The 16,034-nt window shown below is 33.9% G+C and overlaps 1 protein-coding gene across 3 annotated transcripts in view; it reads right to left on the reverse strand.

The window, feature by feature from the left end:
* BAIAP2L1 (BAR/IMD domain containing adaptor protein 2 like 1) overlaps positions 1-16,034 on the reverse strand; it is a 120,839-nt gene that overhangs the window by 85,400 nt on the left and 19,405 nt on the right. For 2 of the 3 annotated variants that reach the window (XM_074281079.1, XM_074281081.1), the window contains exon 2: positions 8,748-8,823. The exons of the other annotated variant lie outside the window; for it this stretch is intronic. In XM_074281079.1, coding sequence (XP_074137180.1) covers positions 8,748-8,823 — 76 coding nt within the window. The remainder of the gene's footprint in view (positions 1-8,747; positions 8,824-16,034) is intronic. 3 annotated transcript variants of the gene reach the window in all.

The raw sequence follows: 16,034 nt of genomic DNA on the forward strand, positions 1-16,034 counted from the left end.
CCTTTTATTCCCCTCTCTCCCAGCTATCTAAATTCCAAATTATCCTTTAATGTTAAAGTCAAATGTCAAATCTGCACAAAACTATCCCAAATGACTATTGATAAGGACTCTAAGGGAGCGTAGAAAACATTAAAGACCTTTCTAGAAAGGAGAAAAACCAAAGATTTATATAAGTTGAATCACATCTTACTTGGGGATTAGGTGTAAAAGTTGTCTGTACATCTCAGTAATTTGGCTTAAATATTTTCTTTTCTTTTCTTTCTTTTTATTTAGCTTGAATTGTTTTCTCCCCACTTTGGTGAAGCAGTTGAATTGCAAAGACAAAACAATACAAGAAAAACATTACTACTTGGCAGGTCACTGTGACTTTTCAGCAGGGGAACTCTGAAGAAATGACTTCAAATTAAATGATCTGGAAGAAAAGAAGAGCCACATAAAGCTTCCAAATGGGAGTCTCTTGAAGGCTGGGAAAAAGTCCTAAATCTGGATTATGAAGAACCACAGCTCTATTGCTACTTGTGAGCCACTGGGCAATTGTTCTATGAGTTCCAGTTTCCTTATTTGTAAAATGTAATATTCCAAACTACCTACCTTAGAGGGATGTGAGAATGAAATGAGAATATGCAAAAAGCTTTTTGTAAACCATAAAAGAGATTTTCTTGTCTCTCTGGCATATAAAAATATGTAAAACCCATATTACATACAATGTGCTAATATAGACATATAGATATACCATATTTTATAGTTTGCTCCATCTGTAAAATTAGGGAGTTAGACTAAATGATCTTTGCAAGTCCCTTTCAGCTATTAAATTCAATAGTCCTAGGACTTCCATCTGAGCCACTCTGTATAATATAGCTGGTAACGTGGTCCTGGTAGAACCCACAGAACCATTAACTAAATAACTGAAAAAAAGACCTGCAGAGCTCTTTCCCCAACTCTCTAATTTTACAAATGGAGCAATTGAGGCTCAGCTGAAATGAAACTAGAATACAAATTTCTTGGCACTTGTAAAGAAACTTGTTCACCACACAATCTTGATGGTTTTGTGATAGTCAGACAAGTGAAAATTTCTGGCAAAGAACAATAGAAACCCAGAAGAAAAATTCAATTCAATTTAACAAACATTTCCCAAGTTACTTATTAGTATGAGCAAGACACAGTGCTGAGTTACTCTATATTTATTCTGTATATTTATAAAGCAGGATATTTAGGGTTTCCCACATTCATGTAGCCTAGGTAGGGTGCTCATTCAAATCCTCTCTCTCTTTCCCCAATCTCTAATTTATTTTGTTTATTCATTCTTATTTTAAACCTTAAGGTAACAAAGAAACATGTTCTACTGTCCACATTAATTATTAAATTGCAATATCTTTCTCATTACAGTTAGCTCTTAGTCCCCAACTCATAAAAGAGTAACCTCTTTCCCAGAAACATTTGCTCATCTCTATATATCAAACCTCTAATTGCCTTGGCTTAAATAAGCATCAAGGTTACTATTTACTAATAGTGCTAGATACAGTTAAAACAAAGACATAAATAATTATTTATAATATATCAGCTGTGAGAAAGATCACAGGAAAAGTTATTAACCATCATTAAAACTGCTGGATTTCTCAATTCTGGGCACACAATCCTATCATTCAGTTTTCTCAGGATACAAATTAAAATTTTTTCAACAATTCTAATACAATTCTCCAAGAAATAAATCATCTCAGACTTTTCCCCTTAGTTCTCTCTCTCCAGTCATTACAGTTAACAATCTCTTCAGAACCACATTTAAACTCTCAATTGCCTCATAGATTCCTATTCTTGTCCAAGATTTTAATGCTTTTTAATGACACAGTAACAATATCTATAGTCTCTGTGGGAGAGAATATTGAGTCTAGTGTTCCACATTTATACATATTGGTCTCCTCCAATACAATGTAAGAACAGGGATTGTTTCATTTTTCATCTTTGTCTAGTGCTTATATAGTTTGGCATGCAGAAAGTACTTAATAAATGCTCATTGATTAATTGATAATCAGACATGAAGTACACTTGTTCAAAGATAGAATGTCTCTTGTAGTAGAATAGTGACTAGGCCAATTTATTCCAACACAGAATGTATTAAAGGGAATAATGTGAAATATGTCTGGAAACAAAACATGGAGTTAGTCAAAAAAAGGGATTCAAATGCCAAATGAGTTTATATTTTAGCTTGTAGGCTACAGTCCAACTTCCTCATATTACAGAGAAGGAAACTGAGGTGAAGAGAAATGATTTGCCCAGGATCATAGATATAATACACATCAGAGAGAGTATTTGAAACTGGATCTTCTCACTCCAGAGTCGGTATTCTTTCTCAACCGGAGCTTTCAGAGTAACACAGTCAATTATATCAATTAAGCACATCACTTTGTCAGCTGTCTGGAGGTTGGATTAGAAAGGGCAGAAACTGGAGGCAGGGAGAACAACGAGGAGGCTATTACAAGGCTCTGAGATAAATAATAGCTGTGTAAATGGAGAGAAGGGGATGGATACTGTAGAAGCAGATTAGACAAGGACTGGCAACTGAATAGATACAAGTATACAAGAGTGAAGAGGGGAGAATGAAATTAGGACCTGACTATCTGGAAGGTTGATGATATCCTGCACAGAATTTAGGAAGTTAGGAGGAAGGGTGTGTTGGAGGGGAAAGTCAATGACTTCGGTTTTGGATATGATGAGATTGGGATGGAATGTCCAGGTAGAGTTGCCATGGAGTTGCCATTGGAGGTGTGGATCCAGAGCTTAGGAGAAGTAGATTTGGGAATTGTTTGCATAGACACGACTGAACTAAGGAGATCACTTACAGCAAAGAAAGTGTAGAACAGAGTAGAACACATACAGCAATCCAATAAATGGGACTGAGAAGTCCTTAGGGAAAAAAACTTGTAGAGATCAATGTCATGAAAGTCATGGAAATAGAGTATCAAAGAAGAGGAGTGAAAAGTATGTTAACAGTGCCATACCCTACTGAGAAGTTAAGAAAGATTAGGGCTGATAAAAGGTTATTGAACTTAGCAATTAAAAGATTACTAATAACCTTGGAGAGAGCAGTTTCAGTCAAGTAGCAAGTGATGGGTTGAGAAATGACTGTCAAGTGAAGTAGAGATAACAAAGAGTCAACAACTTTTTAAAAAAAGGTTTTGACGACAAAAATCAAATGATGACGAGGATATAGAAGGGTGAAGTAAATTTAAAAAAAATCTTCATTAACATTTATTTAGTATTTTATTTTCCCCCAGTTATGTGTATAGACAATTTTTAAAACTCTGCCTCCTTTCCTTCTCTCTTCCCTCGCTGAGAAGGCAAGCAATTCGATATAGGTTACACATGTGTAGTCATGCAAAACTTTTCCATTATTAAGTCACATTGTGAAAGAAAGCACTGACCAAACACAAACATCACCTCCCTCCCAACTCTAATGAAAAATAAAAAAGTATGTTTGAATCTGTATTCAGACACCATCAGTTCTTTTTCTAGGGATGGATAGCCTTTTTCATTATTAGTCCTTCAGAGTCTTGAACTCATTGGCTCATTGTATTACTGAGAATATCTAAGTCATTCATACCTGTGAATGCTATTATATTATTGTTACATATATGTATATAATTATAATATAATAAATAATTCACACATATAAACACAACAAAATATAACAAAAATACTATATAATAAATATAACATAATAATATATATAGCAATATAATATTGCTGTTCAAGTAAAGATTTTTTAAGGATGGGGATGATCTGCATATATTTGTAGGTGAGGGGAAGAGTCAGTAGATAAAGAGAAATTGAACATTAGAAGACAGAGAGTATCTGAAGAGAGCAATTTCTTTGAGGCTCCAAGAATAGATAGGCACATGTAGAAAGCTTTGCCTTAAGGAAAATAGAATATTTCTTTCTCAAGACCTAGTACAAAGCAGAGAATGAAGGATGATTTTGAGGAAACGTGAAGTATAGAACTAAGAAGCGGGAGCTTTTAATGGCCTGACAAATTATTTTTTAGTAATAGTAAAGGCCCAGTTGTGATAGGATAATAAAAGTTTGTAGTGATCCCAGTTGGCATGGTTTTAAGACCTTTTTCAGTGACATTCAGCAACACATCAATGGAAGGGTTGACGTTCAATAAGTCACAGAGATTCTGGGATAGAGAATAATACAAGGTTCAACTGGTTGCCCATAGAGTTAAGATTTCAAATGGAGGATTGATTTTCTGGGATGGGGAAGGGGGGAGAAGGAGTGACTAGAAGTTAGGAAAAGGTGAAGAATAATTACAGGAGTAAAGCAGAGATGTAGAAGAATGAGAGATGATAGTTTGAGAAAGGAATGGCAAAAGATGAAGGCTACAAAATTATGAGTGAGATAAAAGATATTTCTGTATATGACTGATATAATTTGAAAGAATGATGCTGAGGAGCTTGGAGACCAAAGTGTGTTATGGAGACATCAAAATGCACAATTTAATTTCTTAAGTATTAGGACTATGACTGAATTGGAAAAGAAAATAGGAGCCAGATGATGAATTCCTTGACAAAGAAGGGAGAGAACTTTTCGATCATGTGATTAGATAGGTAGATAATTAGAAATTTTCTTTGATCCTCACAATCACTCAGGTCTCCAAAACAGAAATTAAGTACCAAAGAAAAGCAACTTCAGTTGTCTACATGATTTAGGTCACTAGTACTCGAGAAGAAGATTGAAAACCCCCCCACAACTCCATGAAATAATAATGCCTACCTTGAACTTATTCAACACTCCCTCCCCTACCTCCCATCATGCTACTGGCAACAAAGCTGCAATAGCTGATCTGGTACACAGATTTGCAGCAAAACCAAATTCACTACACAACCTTGATGGTTTCGTGATAGTCTTCTGGGGCCAGTTTTGTCACCAGCCTAGGTCTGATGAATTTGGAATTATCCATTATGGGAGGACGCTGAGATGCTTTAAGGGCCAATATCCAGGGGAACCATCCCAAAGGGGAGGGAGTCATAAAGTGAGCAATGGGGAAAAATAATAAGAAAAAAAATGGACTGAAATTACCAAAGATTTGAGAAGGAAGAAAACCCAACCTTTGGCAAAATCAGATAAATCAATAGGGAAAACACTAAAAACAGAAGGTAGTATGGTCTTCAATAAAAAAGTTCAAGCATCTAAAAATAAATATAATAAAACTAAGAGAAAGATCAATGCATGATGAGATAGAAGACCTTGTAGAATTTGAAGAGAATATGGAATCATAACATACTTTTTCCTGAGTGGATTTAAAGAGAAATGAGGATTATGAGAATAGAATTTATAGTCTGCAGAAGTAATTAGTAGAATAGAAAAACCTGAATTTCAGTCAGCAAATCTCGTCAAAGAAACAAAGAATGCAAATATACAGAAGTGAAGGACAATCTAGAAGAAGAAAAGCAAAAAGCAATAACATTAAAAGGAAACATTCTTTCTTTTTCTTTTTAAAAAATTCTAATAGCTTTTTATTTTCAAAATACATGCAAAAATAGTTTTCAACATTCACCCTTGCCTGTATTCCTTGTCTGCACTATTGTCTTTCTACCCAGGTTACTTATACCTTCGGAATCCAATTCTTATTGTGCAACAAGAAATTTGGTTTTACACACATATATTGTATCTAGGATATACTATAACACATTTATTATGTATGGCATTGCCTGTCATCTAGGGGAGGGAATAGAAAGAGGAAGGGAGGGGAAAATTTGGAAAAGTGAAAAAAATTACCCATGCATATGTACTGTCAAAAAAATTTATAATTATAAAATTAAAAAAAGAGAATGGTTGAACAAAAAACCCCCCAAAAACCCTGTATTCCAAATTTTCTCTGCCTCTCCCTCTCCAAAATAGCAAGTAATCCAGTGTTAAACACATGTAATTCTTTTATACATGCCTCTTTACTTATCATGCTGCATAAGAAAAGTCAGATCAAAAAGGAAAAAAATAAGCAAGCAAACAACAATAAAGGTGAAAATATTACGTTGTGATACATATTCAGTCCCCAGAGTGCTCCTTCTGGATGGAAAAGGCTCTTAAGTCTATTGGAATTGGCCTGAATCACCTCACCGTTGAAAACATTCGTGTCCAGAGTCTTGCAGTTGCTATGTACAATGTTCTCTTGGTTGTACTAAATTCACTTAACATCAATTCATCTAAGTCTCTCCAGGCCTTTCTGAAATGACCTTGCTGATTGTTTCTTATAGAACAATAATATTCTATAACATTCAACTATTCCTCAACTGATGGGTATCCACTCAATTTCTAGCTCTTTTTGCCACTATAAAAATGGCTGCTAGAAATATTTTTGCAAACGTGGGTCTTTTCCCTTTTTTATGGTATCTTTGGGATACAGGCCCAATAGAGACACTGTTGAATCAAAGAGTGTGCAGTTTGATAGCCCTTCTGGCATAAATAGTTCCAAATTGCTCTCCAGAATAGTTGAATTAGTTCACAACTCCACCAACAATGTATTAGTGTCCCAGTAGGAAACATGTTTTCAAATTCAAGCAAAGTAAATTGATGGTATATAGGATGTGTTGAAACAACTAAAAATTATAAGTCTCCCAGAAGAATATGACAACAACAACAACAACAATAACAATAAAAAAAAAAAAAAAAAGAATAGGAGAATTAGATATATTCTGAAGAGCAATGGCACTGAGGATGTAGCTCAGGTAACCTGGACATGTGAGCTTATTCATAAGAGGAAAATGGTGACTATTCAATAACAAAGAGGTATTCAAAACAGAAAGAAAAAACTAGACCTGAAGAGATTAATTACTTTTTGAATTCTCTAGGCAAGAGAAATGGACATATCCAAAAACTCACTAATAAACAGTTTTCCTGATTTCAAAGTCTGCCTGTACCATATTACTAAATAACCAATGGTAAATCTTTTTAAAAGAAAGGAAATATGCATGTATATATGTATATGTGTGTATGTTAAATACAAAATTTATTTATATGTTTGTGTGTGAGAAAAAACTAATGACACAAAAAGTTCAAATCATACTAGATGGAGATGTGCCTTCTAGTCATCATTATATAGTGTCTAATAAAACTTAAGTGATGGGGAGGGGAAGAAGTGGCAAAGTGGATTCTGGACAGTTTGGGGACACATTATCCAGGGAAGAATTGTTTTGATCACATTTTAAATCAATATTTAATTTCAAGCTGAAGTTTTTTTTATACATTTCTCATTAGAAAAATGCAAATTCATTTATTTATTATCTAATATAATAAATATAATATAATGTAACATAATATAATACAATATAATATAAAATATAAAATATTTCTGCTGAGGCATTTGGGGTTGAGTGACTTGCCCAGGGTCACACAACTAGGCAGTATTAAGTGTCTGAGACCAGATTTGAACTCTCGTCCTCCTGTCCACTGTACCACTTAGCTGCTCCCCCAAAATGTAATTTTTTAAAAGAAAGAGTACAATTTCTTATGAAGTTGTTGAATTCCTCAATAAAACCTTGTTAAGATAAGGGATTCATGTGTAGCAAACTACTTTGTTTCACACAGATAAACAAGTTATAAAACTCAAATTTAACATTAAACTCACTTTGTTTTGATGTGAAAAACCTAGATTTTCTAAATCTAGGAAATAATTTCAAGATAATGATATGACATTATATACAGCAACAAGATTATATGATGATCAGTTCTGATGGATGCGACTCTCTTCAACAATGAGATGATTCTAACCAGTTGTAACTGTTCAGTGATGAAGAGAGCCATCTACACCCAGAGAAAAGACTGTGGGAATTGAGTTCAGTTCACAACATAGCATTTTTACTCTTTTTTGTTGTCGTTGTTTGCTTGCATTTTATTTTGCTTCTCTTTTTTTCTTGTATATGTTTATATGATTTAACATATATTGGGTACTTGCCATCTAGGGGAAGGGGAAAAATGGAACACAGGGTTTTGCAAGGACTAATGTTGAAAAATTGTCCATGCATATATTTTTTTTTGTACTGAGGCAATTAGGATTAAGTGACTTGCCCAGGGTCACATAGCTAGGAAGAGTTGTGTCTAAGGCCAGATTTGAACTCAGATCTTCCTGATTTCAGGGCTGGTGCTCCATCCACTGCACCATCTAGCTGCCCCCCATGCATATATTTTGAAAAATAATGATATGAAAATTACTAATTCACTTGTTTTGATCCAAGTTAAAAATAAAACTTCTAAAATGAAGTTATTTCTAAAGACAAAAACTTGCTCATATAATATTAAGAATAGCATTTTGTAATTGAAAGACTACTGGACTGAGAACCAAGGCACTTGATACTAAATAGCTGTTTGAATAAGAGATACAATTTCTGAATCTTAGTTTCCTTATTTGTAAAATAAGGTGTGAACTAGATGTCTATTAAATTATCTCTAAGTTCCCTACAATTTCTATTCTCAGGTAGAATATAAGTTCTTAAGGAGCAAGAGCCATTTTGCATTTATCTTGACATCCCCAATGTCAAAAACAGGGCTTTGCATATAGTTGGGATTTGCTTAATGGTATCAGATTGAAAAACTTAGTTCCATGACTGTGAAAAATCTATTTCCAGAATGGAAAATTTTGGGAATATGTAAAGATTTAAAGTTAAAAACAACAAACATTTATTGCTCACCTACTATGTGCAAGGGATTGTGTATCTTAAATTAAAAAAAAAAAAATCAGACTAATTAACACTTACCATTAACGGCCTTCTCATAGTTTTTCCCTAGGTTTATTAAGTTTCGTAGCCCAGGATTGAACTGCTCCACTACATTCTGATAAACAAATAAAGAAAAATCAGTTAAAAAATAAACCAAGTACATCCACAGATTTCTATACATGAACTGACTAAATGTAACAGAATAACTTAGACCCTGTAAATACACGTATAACTACTACCAATTAGAAAGGGGTAATGGTTTAAAAATAATTAATAGCTGTTACTTCCTCACATGGTTGAATAAGAGCACTTATATTTGTCATGCTGTATCTAGTACTGGCATATTTCCAGAGGCCTAAGGGTTGGGTATGACCTACTATAAATGGTGTGCTTTGCAAACACTCAAGTCACTATTGTGAAAGTGCAACTCATATTGCATAGAGGTCCCACAGATTAAGGCTCTATCTCGGTTTCTAAACAAGGCAGGGGCTATAGACCCAGTAAAAAAAAGAAAAAAGCCCAATCATTACCCAATTTGTTTGGTTGTTTTTAGTTCCACTGTCATAGAAACTGCTAAATCCTTTGGCTTTTTTTTTTTTAATTAGAGCAGAAAATCTTTAAAAAAAAAAAAAAACCAACCACCAAAAAAAACCTGTATTCTGTTTCAAAGACATATGCCATCATGAAATAGTACCAATTTTTTTTTCCTCTCCAGGTTGTCAATGGCATTTTCAGCCCTGTTTTTATAGTCAACCCAGATGTTATAATCTCAAAAATATCCACATTTACCATACAAATGGATGTAGTGAAAATGACAAGTACAATGCTTTTTTTTATCTTAAATGACAATTAAATGACTTAAAAAGACAATATGGGGTCAGAAATATAGAAAATATGAACTTTTAAATTTCATAATTGTTTTGAACTCTATTTTCATTCAATACTGTTTATTACTCTAGATGTCCAGCCAGAGGGAAAAAAAATGTGCAGGTGGGAGCTGAGTGAGAAACAATAGCCAACATTCATAAATCTAGATCTTTTATACATTTTCTTTTCAAAATGAGATGGATTGTTCAGTGGGAGTTTGAATAAGATATAGTATAATATGTTTTCATATATTACTTTAAAATACTATGTCAGTAGAATACAGTATAGCGGTATTATTTAATCTTATAGTATTCTTAATAGATAGCTAGGTGACTCAATGGATAAAGTGCTGTGCCTGGAGGAATTTCTGAGTTCAAAACTAGCCTTAGACCAGTTGCATCACCCTAAGCAAGTCACTTAACCTGTTTGCTTAATCTACTGGAAAAGGAAATGGCAAACCCCTCCATTATCTTTGCTGGGAAACCCCCCTTCAACAATATGGTTCATGGGAGTCAAAGAGTTTGACACAACTGAACAATAATATTCTAGATGGAACAATGATTTTCCTCAATTTTTGTAACTACAGAAATAAGGCTTGGTTTAAGAAACATGTGCAACAAAATATATAATTAGAAGCAAAAGCTCTTTGGAGGCAGGAAGTTTTAGCTAGGAGTGATAGAACATTCCTATAATCCCTACTCCTAGGGAAGCAGAGGCTGGGAGAACTGCTAGAGCTTGGCAACTTCGAGCTACAGTAGGCTAAGGAAATGGTGAATCAACATATTGAACAGCAAGCAGAGCTATCAGGCTGCCTAAGGAAGCCTCAGAAAACAGAGCAGGGCAGGTTGCTATGCCAATCAATATTGGAGTTGGTCAATGAATGGTTTTGGGAAAAATAGGGAGACCTACTCTCAAAAATAAAGGCACTACCTCCACCAGCCTTTTGAATTTCTCCTAGTATATAACGCAGTATTCTGCATAATGCTTATTATATTACAGAAGTCTAATTTATATATTTTTTTATTTACACAGTGTAGTCTCTTCAAATGATTTTCCAAGTGAAAGCGATTGTTACTTTTTGTGAAAATGGTACTTTAAGGCATATATATATATATAGAATAATTAGGACTGGGAACCAGAAAACTTGAACTCTATCTCTCCAACTCTACTACTAATTTTTGATGCAATCTTAGACAAGCCAATTCATTTTACTGTGACTCAGTTTCTTCTTCATTTATGAAATGATACAAGATAATTCCTTCTACTACCAAGATTTTCAAGTTACACAAACTTTTGAGTTTCAAGCTAAGAAAAAAAAAAAATCACCGAAAACTTGTTCAAGTAAAACAACTCAAATCAGATAATTAAAAAAAAAAATCAGTCTAAATATAATTTTTTTTTTCAGTAGAAACATGATGAGCTTAGAAAAAAGCAGTTCAAAAAGATCTGAAAGTTCAGTGTGTGATTTCACTATTTAAGGTCCAGTTATAGAATCAAATTAAAAAAGAAACTCCGTAATCCTGGCCTCTTTTGAGAGTGGAAAATCTACTTCTCCTGCTTCTCTTGGCTATTAATCCAATTATTTTGGCTGAGGCACATGCAGTTTGAAATCCAGCAACAAACAAGTGCTGCTACAAGTGCTCTTGTAACCCATAGAATTCTATAGTCCTATTATATTCATGAATTAAATAGATTTCTAAGTTGGAACAGAAATGTAGAGAAAAACAGTATATAGAGTAGAATAGGAGCTCCTATTTCAGTGTTCAGCACCTAAGAAAAATTGGCAATGGTGGCTTACAAAGCTTAAATTGTTGAAATTTTACAGTTCGGAGGTATATTAGTCATAGAGAACAAACTGACTTCAAGAAAGCAATTTGAATCAAAGATTAAAGCAATCATGAGATATTGGGTAATTTTTAAAAGGATTATCATTATTATGATTTTAAAATAGAGGATGCTCAAATCATCATTTGGGTTTGACAATACTAATTGCTATATATGCCACTATCCACTGCTTGGTGTGGAATTCCATTTGTTGTTCCAGTTTAAGCCAGAATAAGTTACACACCCTCTTAGAGGGAAACATGGGCATGATGTAGCTATGGTTACAAAACAACAAATTTGAGGGTTGTGATGGTGGAGAAAAGCAGGATATTCGTGTGTCATACCTGGAACTTCTCCCTCTACTCACAGGATGTCTACCCCACCCCACAAAATTTAAGAGGATTAAAAAAAAATTAAGGGTGGTGGTAGAGAAACTGTTTCATTGCCTGAAATGATCCCTTCCTATTTTGATTTTCATCTTATATTTTAAGTTTCAAATTCTCCACATTATATTTGATTCATTCCAAAGTAAAATACTAGAATTGATGGCCATCTTTTCCCCCCTATTATATACTTCAAAATAATGTTGATAAATGAAGATTATTAGTAAATGATTTCTATTACATTTTTAGGCTGGCTAGATTTGACTTAAGTAGCAATCAATGTTACGCTATTCTCTGTAGGATTTAAAGTCTTTTAAAGCAGAATAAATGATTTTTCTTAATTTTGCTTATCTTTAAAATAAAAGATTTTTGCTATCACAAATGAAATGATTGAAATACAAAATACATATTTTACTACTTGAAAGAGTTAAATTTAATAAGTATAGGGCTTGCTTCATTTGCCCTGTGGCAAGGACACCATACTCAAGTCCCTGCCTTATACTTTAGGCTACACTACTATTTCTCTTAAAAAAGGTGTGTGTCCCAAAGAAGGAACACTGGGAAGTGAATGTAAATTGTTAGCACTATCTACCCAGGTTACTTATACCTTCGGAATCTAATACTTAATGTGCAACAAAAAAATGGTATTTACACACATATATTGTATCTAGGTTATATTGTAACATATGTAAAATGTATGGGATTGCCTGCCATCAAGGGAAGGGAGTAGAGGGGAGGGGATAATTTGGAAAAATGAATACAAGGGATAATATTATTTTTAAAAAAATTACTCATGCATATATACTGTGAAAAAAAAAATCATAAATAAAAATAAATAAATAAATAAAGGTGTGTGTGTGAAGATTATCCTTTAGAGTTAAGTAATCTAGGGAACCAAGGTTGTGCCCATTGATGCAGCTTTTGGTAGTCTAAATACAAAAGCTATCTAAAGAGGAGTGTGGAGCTCCTTTTTCTGCTCTACCATACCAGCATGGTCAATACAAGCAGGGACCTCTCTTCTCCTTTTCTTCTCCTTCTCTCTCTCTCTCTCTGTAATGGGAGCCAAAAGAGGAATAAGCTCCACATAATCAGTTGCAACAAGACCTAAAGCTGATTGTGACTCCACTCCTGAGCTTCTTATAATAGGATTTTCATTAAACTTGCACAAGGTAAGGAAAACCATCAAACTATATAAGTGCGACCTAAATAACATCTCTTAGAAATATGAAATAGAAGTGATGAACAGATTTCAGGGATTAGATCTGGTATATAGTCTCAAGAACTACAGACAGAAGTTTAAAATACTGCACAGCAACAACAACAACAACAACAAAAAACCACAAAAAAAAGCAAGAAAGCAAAATGGCTCTCTGATGACTTTTTAACAAATAGTTGAAGAAAGAAGGAAAGCAAAAGGTAAAGGAGAAAGGAAAATATATACCCAATTCCAGAGAATAGCAAGAAAGGTTAAAGGGTTTTCTTCAATGAGCAATACAAAGAGATGGAAGAAAATAACAGTACGGGAAAGACAGATCTCTTCAAGAAAATGAGAGATTTCAAGGAAAAGTTTCATATAAAAATGGGCACGATAAAAGATAGTAGGAGCTTAACAGAAATAGAAAAGAATAAGAAGAGGTGACAAAAATACACAAAAGAACTATACAAGAAAGATTTTAACATTACTGATAACCATGATGGTGTAGTTACTGATCTAGAACCACAATTATCTTGGAAAATGAGCTATTTAAAAATCTTAAAAGATGATGCTGTTAAAGTGCTGCTTTTAATATGTCAGCAAATTTGGAACACTCAACAGTGGCCACTAGATTGGAAAAGATCAAACTATATTCCAGTCCTAAAGAAGGGTAATGCTAAGTAATGTTGAAATTATTGAACCAACTGCACTCATTTCAAATGTCAACAAGGTTATACTTAAGATATCACAAGGCAGATTTCAGCAATATGTGAACAGAGAACTACCAGAAGAGCACTCTAAATACAGCCTTTGATTGTGTAGATCACAACAAAATGTGTTACGTCCTCAAAGAGAAAGAAGTAACAGATCATCTTACTTATCTCCTGAAGAACCTGTATGCAAATAAAAAAGCAGATAAAATAGTTAGAACCAAACATGCAACAAAAGATTGGTTTAAGATTGGGGACTATGACAAAGCTGTATATTGTCACCTTATTTATTTAACTTATATGCAGAGTACATCATGTGAAATACCAGCTGAATGAATTAAAAACCAGAATTAAGAAATACCAACAACCTCAGATATGCATGTGATAACACTTTGATGGCAGTAAGTCAAAAAGAATTAAGAAGCTTCTTGATGAAAGTAACAGAGAATAGAAAAGCTGACTTGAAGCTTAACATAGCAAAAATAAACACAAAATCACCCTAAAATCATGGCAAGTGATCCTATCATTTCCTGGCAAACTGAGGGAGAAGAAATGGAAGCAGTTTCAGATTTTATATTTTTGGGCTCAAAGTTCTCTGTAGATAGTGATTGTAGCCATGAAATTAAAAGATTCCTTAGTCAAACTGACCTGGTTTTTCCTTTCCAGGAGCAGAGTATGGCTAGGAGAGTTGGACTATAAGGAATGCTGAGCACTGTAGAATCAATGCTTTTGAATTTTGGTGCTAGAGTAGACTTTTGAGAATCCTCTGAACAGCAAGGAGATCAAATCAGTCAATATTTAAAGACATTAATTTCTGCTATTCATTAAAAGATCAAATGCTAAAGCTGAAATTTACTTTGGCTATATAATAAGAAAGGATTCCCTGGAAAAGACTGAAGACAAAAGGAAAGGAGAGGCAGAGAATGAAATACATAGATAATATCATGAAAGCAATAAACATGAGTTTGGACAGGCTTTGAAGATAATGGAAGACAGATGAGCCTGGTGTACATGAATCGTGGTTCAAAAAGAATCAGCCACAACTGAATGACTTATTGACAATTTTTCAGGCATAAAAAGCTATGGATTTTAAGAGAGAGAAGGGAGTATGGAAGACCAAACTGGGCACAAATATGGAGATGGATGACAGGATGACACATACAGGAAATAAAAAGTAGGCTGGTTTGGCTAGAATATAGAGGATTTGGAGTAATAGAGAAGTGATGTGAAATCAATCTAAAGATCATGTGTAGTCAAACTGGCCTTAAGTGCTGAACAAGAGTCTGTATTTTATTCTGGAAGCAATAAATATGCAGTATAGATAATGGAAAGAGGACTGAATTTGGGGTTAGAAGTTTGAATCTTAGCTTTATCACTTAACTTACCTGTGTTATCTTGGCTAAGTTATTTAATTTCTCTTGGTTTTACTTTCCTGATTTGTAAAATGAAGGAGTTGGACTATATGACTTTTGAAATCCCTCTGAGCTCTAAAATTACGATTTTATAAAAATGTACATTATTTTGATTCTATAGAGTAGTTCTCAATTAACCGGTTTTATTCTGAGTGAGAAAGCAATCAGTTGATTACTCAGCAATTACTAATTGCAAATTACTAATAAATTTGCTTGAACAAAAGACTAATATGGGCAAACTTTTCCTTCTATCTGTGTGGAAGATGTAGTGAAGAACAGAGATTTGAGGCAAGAAGACCACAGTATGGGGCAAGGACACAGATGATAGTCCAATAAAGGGAGTCAGGAGAGGTGAACAATCTTTTGTGGTAGTTAAGAACTGGAAACAGAGCAGAAGCTCATTATTTGGAGAATGAGTACACATATATTGTGGCACCTAACAAATGGAACTATGACTCAAGTAGGAGGAGAACTAGGAGACAATAGTGTCAGAAGCTTAGAATCAGGAAGAACAAAGTTTAAGTTCCATCTCTGACTCATACCAAAATCATGAATTTCTTTAGGGCAGGGGGGGCTTGTCTTTTGTCTCTTTTTATATCCAACACTCAGCACAGTACCTAGAATATAGCAGGTACTTAATAAATGTTTCTTTCTGGCTATGTGACTGGATAAAAGTTCTTTTATTTCTAAGTCCATTAATATAACTGTATCTGGGAGGAATTTCTACACTGGAAATTCTCTAAGCCAATGACACTACATGTCCAAGCCAAAGAAATCTATTTTAAAATGTCTATTAAGAATGCCAGATGTTTTAAAAGTTGTTCCTCAGTTAATTTGCAATATGGCTATTTTCCTAAACAAATCTTGCCCCCATCTTTTTAATAAGTCAAATGTTTATTAAATTCTTACTATGTGAAAGATATTATGCTACTTAT

Source organism: Sminthopsis crassicaudata, chromosome 1, assembly GCF_048593235.1.
Source record: "Sminthopsis crassicaudata isolate SCR6 chromosome 1, ASM4859323v1, whole genome shotgun sequence".
Taxonomy (NCBI): Eukaryota; Metazoa; Chordata; class Mammalia; order Dasyuromorphia; family Dasyuridae; genus Sminthopsis; species Sminthopsis crassicaudata.